Here is a 15,996-nt window from a genome sequence, read left to right as displayed (position 1 = left end):
ATGGTTACTGCAAGATGCAACACAGGATGTAATTGCAGCAAACACAACTGCTATGTAAAGAGTGAAATTGCTGCAACATAATAACACAAGTTAGTGGCTGATCTAGGTACCAAAAGATGTCCCAATTAGAATTAATCTTTATAGTGTTTCTGAAGATGTACCAATACCTATGAAACTAGACACACATTCTTGTTGTATTTATTGGTTGCCTATATGTTGTTCCCAATATCTCAGGTGTTATGGATGAATAATAACATTATTACCCAGAATTTAGCATTTTATTTCAGGTATATATTATATAAAATTTCATGATGCAATCACAAGCGAACTGAGCCAGAAACTTAAGCAGAAGAAACAAAATATTTCCTCCATTCTACCATTTACTTTTTGAAATATGGCAACCCTAGTTATTTGATACTTTTATTAGGCTTTTATCACTGTTACTTAAGACTGCATCAGTGTAACTAGAACGCTATTTTCTCCGGCGTTATGTATTTTTTCCACTTTATGTTTCCTCTTTTCATGTAGGATTACTGTTCTTCCACTAAATCCAATGTTTATCTATGTAGTTGAACATTAAAAGCATAAAGAGTACAAGTGGTAAGTGTTTCAAAATGAACATTGATACAGTTAACTCAAAGCATAGCTCACATACCGTATGAACATATCAAATAGATGATGGTGATATACAGGTGAAACTCGGAAAATTAGAATATCGTCGGTAATGCAACTTATTATTATTTTTTCTTTTAATTTTTACAAATGCTTTCTTTTGGAAATTCCACGGTAATAAAACAAATAGTTACAATAATACAGAAATAAACATCGCTGTTACATTTCATTAATTACATTCCATTTATAATTGACCAGCCTAACGACAAATAATTACAGTTACAACAAATAAAGGCTTGACATATCTTGCTTTGCATGTCATGCATCTATCTCATATATTGGTTTCACCTTTTAAATTGTGTTACTGAAATAAAAGCACTTTCCGACGATATTCTAATTTTCCGAATTTCATCTGTATTTATTTATACTCTACTTTTTTCCCTAACAAGAACTTGGTGCAGCTTAGAGATTTAAATAACAACAACAATTACCCCAGCCACTCTGGGCAGCTTCCAACAAATTAAAACACAATATGAAGTCTTACCTTTTCCACTAATATCACCTACTGGAACAAGACGGCCAATACAGAGTGGACGGTTCCCATAGGGATCACGAACAGCATAAATGATGTCTTTATGCATCATCAGAAGCGAGTATGAAGTGGGTGTTTCATTCATCAGATTTTTTATCCTGAAACATGAGAGCTCTTTTAATACACAGTGGTACCTCAGGTTACAAACACCTTGGGTTACAGACTCTGACCCAGAAGTAGTACCTCGGGTTAAGAACTTTGCCCCAGGATGAGAACAGAAATCGCGCGCTGGTGGCGTGGCACCAGCGGGAGGCCCCATTAGCTAAAGTGGTACCTCAGGTTAAGAACAGTTTCAGGTTAAGAACGGACCTCCGGAACGAATTAAGTTCGTAACCAGAGATACCACTGTACAGTGGTACCTCAGTTTACAAACACAATTGGTTCTGTACTTAACCTGAAGCGTACTTAACCTGAAGCGAACTTTCCCATTGAAAGTAATGGAAAGTGGATTAATCCATTCCAGACGGTCCGTGGAGTACTTAAACTGAAGTGTACTTAACCTGAAACGAACTTTCCCATTGAAAGTAATGGAAAGTGGATGAATCTGTTCCAGACGGGTCCGTGGAGTACTCAACCTGAAGCGTACTTAACCCGAGGTATGAGTGTAATTGGTTCCGGAAGTCCGTACTTAACCTGAAGCGTACTTAACCTGAAGCAAACTTTCCCATTGAAAGTAATGAAAAGTGGATTAATCCATTCCAGATGGTCTGTGGAGTAGTTAAACTGAAGCATACTTAAACTGAAGTGTACTTAACCTGAGGTATGAGTGTAATTGGTTCTGGAAGTCCGTACTTAACCTGAAGCGAACTTTCCCATTGAAAGTAATGGAAAGTGGATTAATCAGTTCCAGACGGGTCTGCGGAGTACTTAAACTGAAAATACTCGAACCGAGGCGTACCTAAACCAAGGTATGACTGTACTCCTTTTGCTTAGTCCTGCTTATTTCACTTATTTCCCTTCAAACCAATTGCTTTACCTTGCTACCCAATCTGGGGAGTCGTCATTCTCCAAAGGGGGCGTGAATGCCAGCAGCTGAGTGATCAATTCGCTGTCAGAACTGGTAGACAGTCCCACTCCGTGGCGCATTAGCTATTAAACAAAGGACCAAAATGCAGCATTAATCAAGTATATGCAACTCTCGTATTATCTGTAGAAGAAACACACATGACTACAATTCCCATCATCCCTGACCACTAGTCCTGTTAGCTAGGGATCATGGGAGTTGTAGGCCAAAACATCTGGAGGGCCGCAGTTTGGGGATGTCTGCTGTAAACCATGGGTAGGCAAACTAAGGCCCGGGGGCCGGATCTGGCCCAATCGCCTTCTAAATCCGGCCCACGGACAGTCCGGGAATCATGTATTTTTACATGAGTAGAATGTGTCCTTTTATTTAGAATGCATCTCTGGGTTATTTGTGGGGCATAGGAATTCATTCATTTCCCCCAAAAAATATAGTCCAGGCCCCCACAAAGTCTGAGGGACAGGGGACTGGCCCCCTGCTGAAAATGTTTGCTGACGCCTGCAGTATAAACTGTTATGCTTATATATCACAAATTGTGCATATGGTAGAGGATGAACTACAAGAGGATAAGAAATCAACTGAAGGGCAAATAAAATACAACTAAGGATCTGGTACATTGCAGAAGGGGAAGGATAGGTGTTCAAAATTAGCAATGTGGCTTCGTGGCACTTGCCTGGGATCTGTGGCTGATCTCAATATCATGAAAACAGTTGTGCACATTTATGCTTACCATCCTAATGATTTGTTATTTTGACTATTTTCCTACCGTCAAATATAACAAAGACCTGGTTATGTGCCACTTATAAATGCAAATTTACTATCATGTTCTGCTTCTTCATGCTTAGAATCCTGAATCCTGGGCCAGCCTCCCCCAACCTGGTGCCCTCCAGATGTTGTTGGACTACATGTCCCATCCTCAGGGCTGCCCAAGACCTTTTGGTGCCTGAGGCGAACCACAAAATGGTGCACCCCCCCTCCCACTAGGGAAGAAGGGATGAGTGAAGATCTATATCAGGAACAAGAGGGGAATAAAGATCTACAACGGAATCCGCTGCCCTGTGGATCCTGCCCACCGAGGCAGTCACCTAACCTTGCCTCATGAGTGGGCCGGCCCTGCCCATCCTTCTAAACCAGTGATGGCCAAACTTGGACCTCTAGCTGTTTTGGGACTACAATTCCCATCATTCCTGACCACTGGTCCTGTTAGCTAGGGATGATGGGAGTTGTAGTCCCAAAACAGCTGGAGGGCCAAGTTTGGCCATCACTGTTCTAAACCAACGGCCATGAGAGCTGTAGACCAAAAGAACTACAGGTTGGGGAATTTGTACCTTTCTTCTCAATCGTGCAGCATTTGTCAGCTCCCCATTGTGGGCTACAGCAATCTTCCCATGCAGAGTTTCCACAACAAATGGTTGACAGTTATCCAAGACAGAGACTCCGGAGGTAGAGTATCTTGTGTGGCCAATTCCAAGATTTGAAATGTACAGCTTCTTCAGACTGTCTTCGCTGAACACATGATTAACCAGACCCATCCCCTGCGAAACAAGAATGGGAAATGATTACATGCTCTTAAGAGCAAATTCCAATACTGCCCAAAATATTTTAGCAAGCTAAAATTAATCCACATGTGCGCGCACACATAAACAAGCTCCTGTCCCCAAACTTCCAGATTGAAGATGACTCGAAAACTTCAATTGGCCCAAAATGCAGCAGCCAGATTGCTGGCTGGGATTCCCTTCACATTTCGTATAAGCCCTGTTTGAAAACAGCTGCATAGATTGCCAGTTCTTTCCCTGGCCCAATTCGAGGTGCTCATGTTAGCGTTTAAAGCCCTAAAAAGATTCAGGCCCCAAATGTCTGAAAGACCACCCCCTTTGCTACAGACCCTCTGGGATGCTAAGATCGTAGGAGGGTGCCTCTTGGTTGTTCCACTACCCTCAGAAGCTTAGGGTGTGGCAGTCTAGAAAAACACATTTTCCGTGGCAGCCCCTAAGTTGTGGAACTCCCTTTCCACAGAGGTGCATCTAGCACAATACTGGGAAGCAGGTGGTACTGTGGTCTAAACCACTGAGCCTCTTAGGCTTGCTGATTGGAAGATCGGCAGTTTGAATCCGTGTGGCGGTGTGAGCTCCAGTTGCTCTGTCCCAGCTTCTGCCAACCTAGGAGTTTGAAAGCATATCAGTGCAAGTAGATAAATAGGTACCCCTACGGCGGGAAGGTAAATGGCATTTTTGTGTGCTCTGGTTTCCATCACGGAAAGCTGTCTGTGGACAAACGCCCGCTCCCTTGGCCTGAAAAGCAAGGTGGGCACTGCACCCCATAGTCACCTTTGACTGGACTTAACTGTCCAGGGGTCATTTACCTTTACCTGCATCTAGCACCTTCACTATACAGCAGGGGTAGGCAACCTAAGGCCTGGGTGCCGGATGCGGCCCAATCACCTTCTTAATCCGGCCCGCGGACGGTCCAGGAATCAGCGTGTTTTTACATGAGCAGAATGTGACCTTTTATTTAAAATGCATCTCTGGGTTATTTTTGGGGCATAGGAATTCATTCTTCTTCTTTTCAAAATACAATCCGGTCCACGGCTGAAAAAGGTGGCTGACCCCTGCTATACAGCTTTCGGCAAATAGTGAAGAGGCACCTCTTTTACCCTTGAGATGTATATATATTTTAGGACCCGCCTTATTTTTGTAATTTCAAGTTGTTTCAAACGGTTTTAAATACTGTGTGATATTTTATATTAATATTAATGTTGTGTTTTAATTGTATGAAAGGCTAGTAATAAACTGTAGTAGTAGTAGTAGTAGTAGTAGTAGTAGTAACAACAACAACAAATTTTCCTGTAATAATCATTTGGCACTTGGAATAGGTAAATATGTTCTAGCGCCCGTTTATTTAACGGGCTTAATGATACTAGTAGGTAAATAAAGTTACACTACTGTAGTGTAGTGGCAATAGCTTTGGTTTGTAAACCACTGCCTGGCCTTGGGCAAATCACTGTCTATCCGAACTGGCTTTCAAACCGCTTGGCTTCATGCTAGGATCTCCAGCGTAAGGGGTTGGGGTGGGGGCAGTGGCCTCATATTAAATCGCTGTGTCCTTAACAGCAGCTTGATCTGCAGAAATAAACAGGTCAAGCTTTCTAAGGTAGGGACAAAATTGAACTGAGAAAGTTGGCAGCCCTACTTTATCCATCTCATCTTCCCTGCATTATCACAGAGCACAGGTACTGTATAATATAATTTGGGAAGACTGCATTTCTTTTAACGGTTTAGTGACTCCATACATATGGTGATCTGGCCAAAAAAAATGGGTACATGTGATGGTGTATATACCTTTTGCTCACTTCCCCTGCTCCTCTTTCAGGAAAACTGTTGTGTTTGAAGTAGCATGTTGTGATGCTATTTACAATACACAATTTATAACTTAGATACTGGAAACTCATATTCAAAACCTTGTTCAGCTATGCAGCTTCTGCGAGGTTTACCTCAGGTATATATGCAGCGAATGGTTTTTCAGCTTCTCAGCATTATTTTTAATATCTCAGAGACTGAAACGGAAGGTTTCTACGTGTGAAAGCCACACCTTCTCTTAACTATATAAACAAACAGTAAACAAGCTTCCCAGATTACCTTGTGTAGTTTGAATGAATGGGCTGACTCGCCATCACTTGTCACAATCCCAGCACTCTCTTGGCCTCTAGGAGAAAAGCAAAAGCAGATGATGGCACCACAATGGCATTTATATACTCACAGCCAACATATTATCCAAGGGTGGATTCCTATGTAGCCAAAACAGCACCATCCATACACAATATGGAAGTACTGTATCAAAATGCCTAGAGAACATATTTGTATGCAAACAAGCAAATAACCTTAAAGGGGAAGAGGGGAATCCTACGGCAAGAGAACCCCCATCCTCCTGAATTTCACCTTCCCTCATCAACCACCAAATCCGGGTACAAGGCTCTGCTTCCAGAAAAGAAGTATTTAGGGTGGAGACACAAAGAAACGCAAAATCTTACAAACATGTTCAGTGTGATAGCGGGTACGTAATATGCTTTTGTTTTTAATTTAATTTGTTTTTGTTTTTGTCGACACTAATACACTTTCTTGTCTATATTGCACTGCACTGTATTGTGTTTTTCTAAGGATGAAGAAGTGTGGTGGCATTTCTAAAAAGGAATTGCAGGGCTGTGAACTTAGGCGTAGCCAGGATTTTTGTTAGGCAGGGTAGGCCTTTTGTTGGGGAGGGGGGCAGAACCTCCGTTACCTATGTATTTTTGTTTATTTTTATTGATGGGGGGACAGCTGCCCCCCCGACTATGCCCATGGCTGTGAAGATTTTACTTCCCAAGGTGTACCCACATTTTTAGTCCTAGTCTTCCCTTCTGGGAAGGTTCCGCAGAATTTTGAGACAATCGGAACAGCCTGCCAAACCTGTTTGCCAGATGTGAGAGCGGCACATACCATAGGCAGTGGTGCCTCTTTTTAGACAGCCCCTGGGCTCTCCGAAAAAGTAAAATAAAAATCTTTTCTCTCCAGACTGTAGCTCAGCGATGGGGAACCTGTGTCCCTCCAGATGTTACAGGACTATAGTAGGGTTGCCATACATCTGAAAATTTCCCAGACATATCTCAAACACTGCAGTCGGCAGTGGCGTCTGGGCGGAAAATCCACAAAATGCCCAGTAAAATCTGTACGCATGGCAGCCCATGTTGGCAATGTCATTTTCTGACAATTATCCATAAAATTTCTGTCTGGATTTTCACTGTTTGGAATATGGCAACCCTAGACTATAGCTCCTATCATCCCTAGCCATTGGTCACACTGGCTGCAGCCAGTAGGAACTGGAGCCCAACCAATATCGGGACTTGAGTTTCCCCACCCCTGTCATAGCTGTCAGTTGGTCACTGTGTTTTCCACCGAGGCCATAAAGGCTGCCAAACCCACCAAGCACCTGGCTTCCGCAAAAGAATTGTGGGAACCAGGCAGAGGGCCTTCTCGGTAGTGGCACCCGCCCTGTGGAACGTCCTCCCACCAGATGTCAAGGAAATAAACAACTACCTATATCTTACTTTTAGAAGACATCTGAAGGCAGCCCTGCTTAGGGAAGTTTTTAATGTTTGGTGTTTTATTGTGTTTTTAATATCCTGTTGGAAGCTGCCCAGAGAGGCTGGGGAGGCCCGGTCAGATGAGTGGGGTATAAAGTAATAAGTTGTTGTTGTTGTTGTTGTTGTTGTTGTTGTTGTTGCCTGCATTCATTGACGTTTTCACTGTCTGACAACAAGGCATCCCTTTCTTTACCAGTGCTGACTCAAGATGTTTTGCCCCATGGAACACAGTCCAAATCCCCCATCCCAGGTAGGGAAACCATATTAAATATTGCAAGAAAACCATTTAGGCAACGATTCCTGTCTTCATCTATCACCCCACTCTTCAAGGTATAGCCTGAAGCAGGTCACTTTCTCTTGCTGGACTTTATGTACAACCCAACGGGAAATGCTTTCACCCATCACAAACCCACAGTGCCAGATTTGCAAAAGCACAAAGAATCTTAAGGGGGGGATGGAATCCTAAGGCCGTGAGCGGTTCCCCCACACAGGGTGCCAAGCAATGGGGGAGCAAAATTGAGACAATCCATAATCGAGAAGATCCATTTTGGGGCGCCAAATTTTGGCCTTTGCTCGGGGTGACAGATCACCAAAGTGTGTCCCTAGAAACCTTTTGTGCATTTGCAAGGACATAAAATATTCAAGGGGGGGGGGTTGTCTAAGACGTTCTTGGACCCCAAAGATCCCATATATGTGCCCTTCTCAGGAACAGATGAGAATATTTGGAAACAACAAACCATACCACAGAAATATCACCTATAATCAGCATCGGCAACATGCAACTGGCTTTATTGAAGCTTTGTTTAAATTGCTCGCGTGTGCATGTTGGCGATTAAGTGGGAGAAAACAAACTTTGCTGCAAAATACTGTATCTACATCCAGCAATGGTGACAGGAATGCATAACAATAAAATGAAGAGCTGTTTAAAGTAGTTTTAATTATATACAACCAACATTTATGGGCTGGATATAGGCATAACCATAGCTAGAGCAGGTCTGTGGAAATTCATGAAACTCAGGTTAGTCATGATCAGCTTAAGTTCCACTGGATTTTAATGGGTCAATTCTAAGTGTGACCAAGCCTGAATTCAATACAATATGTATTTTTATTTCATTTTTTTTTTAGAAAAACCAAAGCTTTGATTTGGAAAAGACAAATCTACTTTTCTGGACAATAAAATAGTCTAATATAGTTTCTCCGAGACTAATTTGTTCTTATTTTTTTGGTTGCTCATTTTTGTGCATTGTTGGTAAACTCAAATAAATGCCACCCACATGAAATTATTACCAATACCTTTAAATCTTCAAAACATAAACTACAACCATTCTGTTTGCTACAAATCACAAAATGCCTAAACATGTGGATACTGAATTTACTTAAAACTGCTACATTTGCAGTTAGACTAGATCAATCCACTGTACGTAGAAGCATGCCAGATTGTGAATCACAGGCTTATGGCAGCGATCCTAAACAACTTGAACATACTCTGAAATCAAAGGCACTTACTTGCTAGCAAGTATTACAGCACAAGGGTCCAAAGCTATTGCAATTCAGTCTGCGGCATATATTTAGAGTCTCGATTTTCATTTCAAAGCAGCGACTACATTTTAAAGCACTGCGCACAACAAGGGTTAAAGAATGCATTTTGTCAAGCAGAAAACAGCTTATTCTGAGTGCCAATTATTAACATACTTTGCAATCATTTGTGCCTGAGCTGCTTTATTTCCCTGCGTCTAATACGGAACCTGCTTATTTGGCAGTTTCTCAAGTTACTCCCCTCAGGCAGCTTGAGCCAGTAAAACTAGATCCTTTCATCTCTGTGGAGCTTACTGACAACCAGCCGTCTGGTTTCCTAGGAAACAAAATCTTGGCTAGAAATAGTGAATCATTTCCAGGTCACTTTCAACATGGAGAGTGGAGCAGGAAGGCACTGGACTGAGGAGGAGGTTAAAGCCTTGTTAAGCGTCTGGTCAGAAAAAACCATCAGAAAGCAACTCCATGGAACACTAAGGAATAAAGGAATATTTATTTACATTGCTAAAAGGCTACAGGAGCTGGGGATCTGCAGAGACTGGAAGCAATGTCGTGCAAAGTATAAAAACCTGAAATATGAATATAGGACAGTTAAATATGCCCACAACTCAGGAGATGCTACAAAGACCATGAAGTTTTTTCACGAATTGGATGCCATATTGCAACATGAACCTGTCACACAGTTAACAGAGGAAGAAGACGGCAGGTGTTCAGCAAATGACATCATAAATGCCACCAGGGAGAACAATGAAGGTAAAAAAAAAAAGATAAAGAAAATTGTTTCTGTATTATCTTTACCTGAAATACATTAAGAGGCTGCTAGGGTTCAATCCCCACTTTGCACCACAGATGGCACAGTTGGAAGAACAAACTGACTTAATGCACTCTCTCCTTATCTGTGTGTGTGTGTATGTGTGTGAAGGGGGGGGGGAGGACGGTTCTGCTCACCAGCGTTTCTATAAATACATAAGCCTGATGGTAGTTAAACCAGCTGCTGGAGCTAGCTAGACTGATGAGGCCTTTCCTGTAAAGGAAAGCAAAAACATCAGAGCAGGGGTTTTCAAATTTCTATTGCTTTTTAATTGGGATTATCTGTCACTGTTCATATAATATATATATTTGCAGCTATCTAGCTCATACCAAAGAGAAATAATAATTGTGGGACGAGCTATGCTATTGTAATACAATTTAAAATGCTGCAGATGATGCATTTAAGCTCAGGTGGAATGAAAAACAAAAGGGCCAAGGTTGAAAGACACCTATTTGTAGTGATGGAAAGATGTTGTCCCTTTTTGAAGTAGCAGTTAATGAATATTCCTTTGGATGGGGATATAGGAGTCTCTTTCCTTTTCACAGCGATAATAAAAATAGCTGAGGTCTTCAGAACAGCTCCTCATATTAATTTGTTCAGCTGTGAATATTTGTGCCATATCTCTCACTCTTCTGTACAGTATGTCCCTTTCGGAGCTTGTAGCTCTAAAAAGCGGCTTAAAACGCTTTAAATAATACAGTAGCAGTAAGTAATATGCATCGCAAGGCAGCTTAATATTACATGTTTTCCAGAGGCCTGTATGATGATATGCGATATATTTTGCTTGCCCCTTAAAATCAGAGAATTAAATTTGGAAAGGCAAAACGTTGCAAATATAATCTGCAATACCGGTATGAAAGTATGTTTATTATAAAAATAAGGAAATTTGTATATAGCTGAGAGACTGGAGGTTCTACAGGAGAGGGTTAATGGGCCTCTCCTATTTAATGCTTAAAGTTGGTCGAACCTGCTGGCCAGGTCTGGCCAGGCACATCCTTTGTTATGTAAATAACAAGAGATACGTTGCCGTGGAAACTAAATAGTTAGACAATTGCTCCTTGAATGTTTGGAATAGGAAAAAATTAAGGGGGGAGGCAGACCTCCCTCCCAACTAATAATCAGATAATTCAGGTGTCTGTGTGAGAAAGACTGCAGTTTAGACAGATAAAGAGACAGCCAGCTAGTTTTAGGCATCTCAGAGTGTTTTTAGTCTCCTGGAATTCTGATGTCTGAGCAGCAGACTTTAGCTGGGGAATATTTTAAAGCACTATCTTATCTTTTAAAGTCCAATCACTGATAGCAGTTAGGGCCTGAAATGCCCCCCAAATGCTCTGCAACACATATTTCTATTAAATGCAAAAAGGACAAACTCACCACAATGACTTTGAAAAACAAATATGTTAGTCTCTTCATACATTGTAATTTCCTACATGTTGCACGTAGGAAGTGAGCAGCCAGATAAATACAGGGCTACATTCACACACAACACTGAGCCATAGTTTAATGCTACATGGATGAGAACATATTTGAACAATTACATGATTACTTTCAGATTTAATAAATTTATTGTAATGCAGAAGTATTGTGGGGAAAATAGAAGATTGGATATTTCTTCTAGCTTTTTCATTACTGAAGTATGTGGGAAGCAAGAGTATCAGTCCTGGCTAACAATGAATTGTGCTGTAGTTTTCATTTCCTTTTAAAACATGTGATACAACTTGCTTTGCTTACATGCGTTTCACGTACCACAGAGATCGATGTCCCGTAACTGCATGGATATTAAAAAGCAAGCAAACAAACATTTTGTTTTTTAAATGTTTTAGCTGTTCTTATTTTATCTGCAAGCAGTCTTGAGTCCATGTCAGGGAAAAAGGCAGAGTATAAATAACTATACAATAGCAACAACAACTGCTGCTGCTGCTGCTGCTACTACTACTACTACTATAGTGGTACCTCGACTTCCGAATGCCTCGACTTCTGAAGGTTTTGACTTAAGAAGTTGGCAAACCCGGAAGTATTTTCGCCCCGCGCGCGGGGTCTGCGCATGCACAAATCGTGCTTAGCGCATGCGCAAAATGGACACTTTGACATCCGAAGGTTTCGACTTACAAAGAGCGCCGCGGAACGGATCGCCTTCGTAAGTCGAGGTACCACTGTACTACTAATAATAATAACACCACCACTCCAGATTCAATCCTATACTCACTTCCCAACTAGTAAGCCCCCACTGGGATTGTACTGCAAAAAATAAAAATAAAAATGCACAGATGCTAAATAGCCTTTCATTAGATGAAGATTGCGTGATCCTGTCCTTTCCTGGCCTACATCATCGAATTGCTATGTAAAAGAGAAAATACTGGCTTGGATCTAACACTTGAATAAGTGGATCAGTCACATCTTCCAAAAATCCGAGGGGGTCTCTTTATTCTCTGGGGTGGGTTTTGGAAGACAGAAGAGGGTGGGAAGCCAGGCCCCATCTCAGGAGTAAAGAGTTTTCCTCAAGATTCTTTAGATAAAAGCCACACTATCTACTACTTCACATTATCTAAAGATCCTTTATTTTTGCTTCTTCTTCTTCTTCTTCTTCTTCTTCTTCTTCTTCTTCTTCTTCTTCTTCTTCTTCTTCTTCTTCTTCTTCTTCTTTCATTTTTACATTTTAAAATGTGTTATGTTAGGGTAAGATTTGCTGTAACTATTTGAAATTAATATATTCAAGGAACTAGCCTGGTTGAGGATATCTGATGACTGTGAATCTATGTTGTGGTTTCAATAGAAAGTTTGCATTAGAAATATCTATACTGTAGCAAGTCATAATTCATACGACAATATCTTTGATGCCTTTCCTATGTATAACAAATTTTTTTCCTCCCCCGCCATCCCAGGTGAAGTTGCAGTTACACTGGAAGAGGAGGAAGACCCCCCTGCAAATCCACTACTTTTTATGTCCCACTGCAGGCCCATTCAACAAGGTAACAAAGGATGGCAAACAAGAGACAGCAAATTCTCTGTTTCTCATAGTCGTTGAGAATGGAATATTATTGTGTCAGAGGGACAGAACAAATATGCTGCAAAGGCTAGGGCAGGGCCTTCCAACAGGTAGATCGTGATCTACTGCAGCGTTTCTCAACCGCTGTTCCGCGGCACACTAGTGTGCCGCGAGACGCTGGCTGGTGTGCCGCGACGTGCGGCGATGAAAAGGGCGATTTGCATTGTCACGTGCCTGGCGGCCGCCAATGCACAACGCTGACCCGCCGGAAAGCAATATTTCTCCTCCTCTTTCCCAAAGCTCAGTGCAAACGAGCCTGGCAGCCGCCAATAAACAACACTGACCCGCCGGACAGCTTGTGAAGCCTTATTACAGGAGATTGCAACCAACACAGGAATTGGCAAGTGTTTCTTACAGTCATAATTATAGTCAATATAGGGCGGCACAGAGTTAATTTTTTAAACTTTTTTAATGGTGGTGTGCTTCATGATTTTTTTCACGGAACAAGTGTGCCGTGGCCCAAAAAAGGTTGAGAAACACTGATCTACTGGTAGATCGTTGGGTGCCCATGGTAGATCACAGGACCCTTCCCCCCCCCTATATATAGTGGGAGTAGATCTCAGTCTCTTGAAAGTTGGACGTGCCTGGGCTAGGGCATTCAGGGATGGTTTCTTATTGCCCGGTTTCTGTGGTGTTCGCTTTAACATCTGCATAAAATACAAGAAAATGGAATTACTTATTTTTATGCAGCAATTCGGTTCTTGATTGGAAACAAGAACATGGTTGTGTGCATCGAAGGCAGAGGAAGTAAAAACTCAACTCAACATGCAGTTCATGGGCACTGATATAAGGCTATGAAATAAAATGGTCAAACTTTTCTGCTTCATCAGCTGAGATCCAGAGAGGACTATGTGTGAGTGTGCAAGTGCTTCTGTGTGTGCAAGCGCAAGGGGTGTGTATCTATTTTTCATTGTTTCAGGAAACAACCTCTTAAGACTCGAGTGCTGCTGCAAAGGTTTTCAGACTTTTCCAGGGCTCTTTAGGAGCCATATGGTAGAAGGATTCTGTTGAAGCAGAAAATGTCAGTCGAGTGTGTTTTTGGAACAAACTCTGAGATAGGAATCAGACGATCAATGGTGCTTTCAGGTGCATATCAAACAATAGAAGGAGTAATCAAAGAGCCAGCAAATTTATTTATTTCAAGATTATATTTCAGCAAGGCCTTTGACAAGTTGCCCCATGATATACTTGTAAAGAAGCTGGTAAAATGCGGGCTAGACAATGCTACCATTCAGTGGATTTGTAACTGGCTGGCTGACCGAACCCAAAGGGTGCTCATCAATGGCTCCTCCTCATCCTGGAGAGTAGTGACAAGTGGGGTGCCACAGGGTTCTGTCTTGGGCCCAGTCTTATTCAACATCTTTATCAATGACTTGGATGATGGGCTTGAGGGCATCCTGAGCAAGTTGGCAGGTGACACCAAATTGGGAGGGGTGGCTAATACCCCAGAGGACAGGCTCACACTTCAAAATGACCTTAACAGATTGGACAACTGGGCCAAAGCAAATAAGATGAATTTTAATAAGGAGAAATGTAAAGTACTACACTTGGGCAAAAAATAAAATGAAATGAAAGGCACAAATACAGGATGGGAGACACCTGGCTTGAGAGCAGTACATGTGAAAAGGATCTAGGAGTCTTGGTAGACCACAAACTTGACATGAGTCAACAGTGTGATGCAGCAGCTAAAAAAGCCAATGCAATTCTGGGCTGCATCAATAGGAGTATAGCATCTAGATCAGGGGTGGCCAACTCCCAAGAGACTGCGATCTACTCACAGAGTTAAAAACTGGCAGTGATCTACCCCCTTTTTGGGGTTCAGGTCAAAGTTGTTGAGTTTTTTCAGGGAGGAGATAAAATGTTGAGCATTTTTTTAGGGGAGCCACAGTTGTGCAGCTTCTTTGGGGGGAGCCAATGATCTACCAGTGATCTACTGCAGATGTCCAGTGATCTACCGGTAGATTACGATCTACCTGTTGGACATGCCTGATCTAGATCAAGGGAAGTAATAGTACCACTGTATTCTGCTCTGGTCAGACCTCACCTGGAGTACTGTGTCCAGTTCTGGGCACCACAGTTCAAGAAGGATACTGAAAAGCTGGAACGTGTCCAGAAGAGAGCAACCAAAATGGTGAAAGGCCTGGAAACGATGCCTTATGAGGAACGGCTTAGGGAGCTGGGTATGTTTAGGCTGGAGAAGAGAAGGTTAAGGGGTGATATGATAGCCATGTTCAAATATATAAAAGGATGTCATATAGAGGAGGGTGAAAGGTTGTTTTCTGCTGCTCCAGAGAAGCGGACACGGAGCAATGGATTCAAACTACAAGAAATAAGATTCCACCTAAACATTAGGAAGAACTTCCTGACAGTAAGAGCTGTTCGGCAGTGGTATTTGCTGCCAAGGAGTGTGGTGGAGTCTCCTTCTTTGGAGGTCTTTAAGCGGAGGCTCGACAGCCATATGTCAAGAATGCTTTGATGGTGTTTCCTGCTTGGCAGGGGGTTGGACTGGATGGCCCTTGTGGTCTCTTCCAACTCTATGATTCTATATTTTTATGTACTGTGGGGGTATTCCACTAACAAGTCCTCGTCAGCACAATAATTTCTGCTTGTGCAGTGGGATTTCCTCCCTCCCTTCCTTACACGTGCCACACGCCCACTCCTCAAATCTGTTCCATAGGGTTGGAGAAACCCCTAGAATGGATTTCAGGAGGACAACTTTCCACAGTATACCCTTGCGCTGACAGAATGACTGCCTTAGCATTGCACTAAGTTCCACTTAAAATGTTTTGGAAAGTTGCTTGCTCGCTATGCATTTGGGCATCTCTTAATATATCTTAACCTAATTTTGAATGATGGTTCCTGAGGTGAAGGAGCAGGTCTTCATCTCTGTTCACATACAATTGGACATCATTTTGAATTAGGGTAGTGCTCTGAATCTTTCAAAATGGTACCGATTTTTACCACTGATTTCAAACTGCACTGATCTTTCACACTTTATATTATACACAGTTCTGAAACCATGACCCCCACAGAAGAATGAGAGCACCACTGATAATCTGGTCCCATCATACGCTCAAACATTTATCTGTTGAAAATAGGGATGTCCCATTCCATATGGATAATTTTACTATTTACATCCCACACATCTTATTGGGTTGCCCCAGCACTCGGGGCAGCTTCCAACATATATAAAAACATAATAAAACTTCCCTATACAGGATTATCTTCAGATGGCTCGGGGGTTGGATAACTCCATACCCTCCAA

General features: G+C 42.1%; 2 protein-coding genes across 8 annotated transcripts in view; one reads left to right on the top strand and one right to left on the bottom strand.

Moving 5' to 3' along the window:
* PPAT (phosphoribosyl pyrophosphate amidotransferase) overlaps positions 1 to 15,996 on the bottom strand; it is a 48,452-nt gene that overhangs the window by 7,373 nt on the left and 25,083 nt on the right. The window contains exons 1-5 of one of the 3 annotated variants that reach the window (XM_088660947.1): positions 9,673 to 9,698; positions 5,861 to 5,927; positions 3,554 to 3,760; positions 2,181 to 2,293; positions 1,157 to 1,302 (exon numbers count right to left, since the gene is read on the bottom strand). In XM_088660947.1, the coding sequence (XP_088517073.1) occupies positions 1,157 to 1,302; positions 2,181 to 2,293; positions 3,554 to 3,760; positions 5,861 to 5,927; positions 9,673 to 9,683 (544 nt within the window). In that variant the 5' untranslated portion in view covers positions 9,684 to 9,698. Of the gene's footprint in view, positions 1 to 1,156; positions 1,303 to 2,180; positions 2,294 to 3,553; positions 3,761 to 5,860; positions 5,928 to 8,847; positions 9,082 to 9,672; positions 9,699 to 15,996 lie in introns of those variants that run through there. The other 2 variants (XM_060278809.2, XM_035112602.3) reach the window with 2 other exon arrangements.
* The window catches only part of PAICS (phosphoribosylaminoimidazole carboxylase and phosphoribosylaminoimidazolesuccinocarboxamide synthase), a 42,670-nt gene continuing 35,894 nt past the window's right edge, over positions 9,221 to 15,996 (top strand). For 2 of the 5 annotated variants that reach the window (XM_088660935.1, XM_088660938.1), the window contains exons 1-2: positions 9,237 to 9,627; positions 12,568 to 12,654. In XM_088660935.1, coding sequence (XP_088517061.1) covers positions 9,249 to 9,627; positions 12,568 to 12,654 — 466 coding nt within the window. In that variant the 5' untranslated portion in view covers positions 9,237 to 9,248. Of the gene's footprint in view, positions 9,628 to 12,567; positions 12,655 to 15,996 lie in introns of all 5 variants that reach the window. The other 3 variants (XM_088660939.1, XM_088660937.1, XM_060278813.2) reach the window with 2 other exon arrangements.

Source organism: Zootoca vivipara, chromosome Z1, assembly GCF_965207765.1.
Source record: "Zootoca vivipara chromosome Z1, rZooViv2.hap1.1, whole genome shotgun sequence".
NCBI lineage: Eukaryota > Metazoa > Chordata > Lepidosauria > Squamata > Lacertidae > Zootoca > Zootoca vivipara.
Note: the sequence above shows the minus strand (reverse complement) of the source record. Positions and strands in the feature narration are given on the sequence as shown.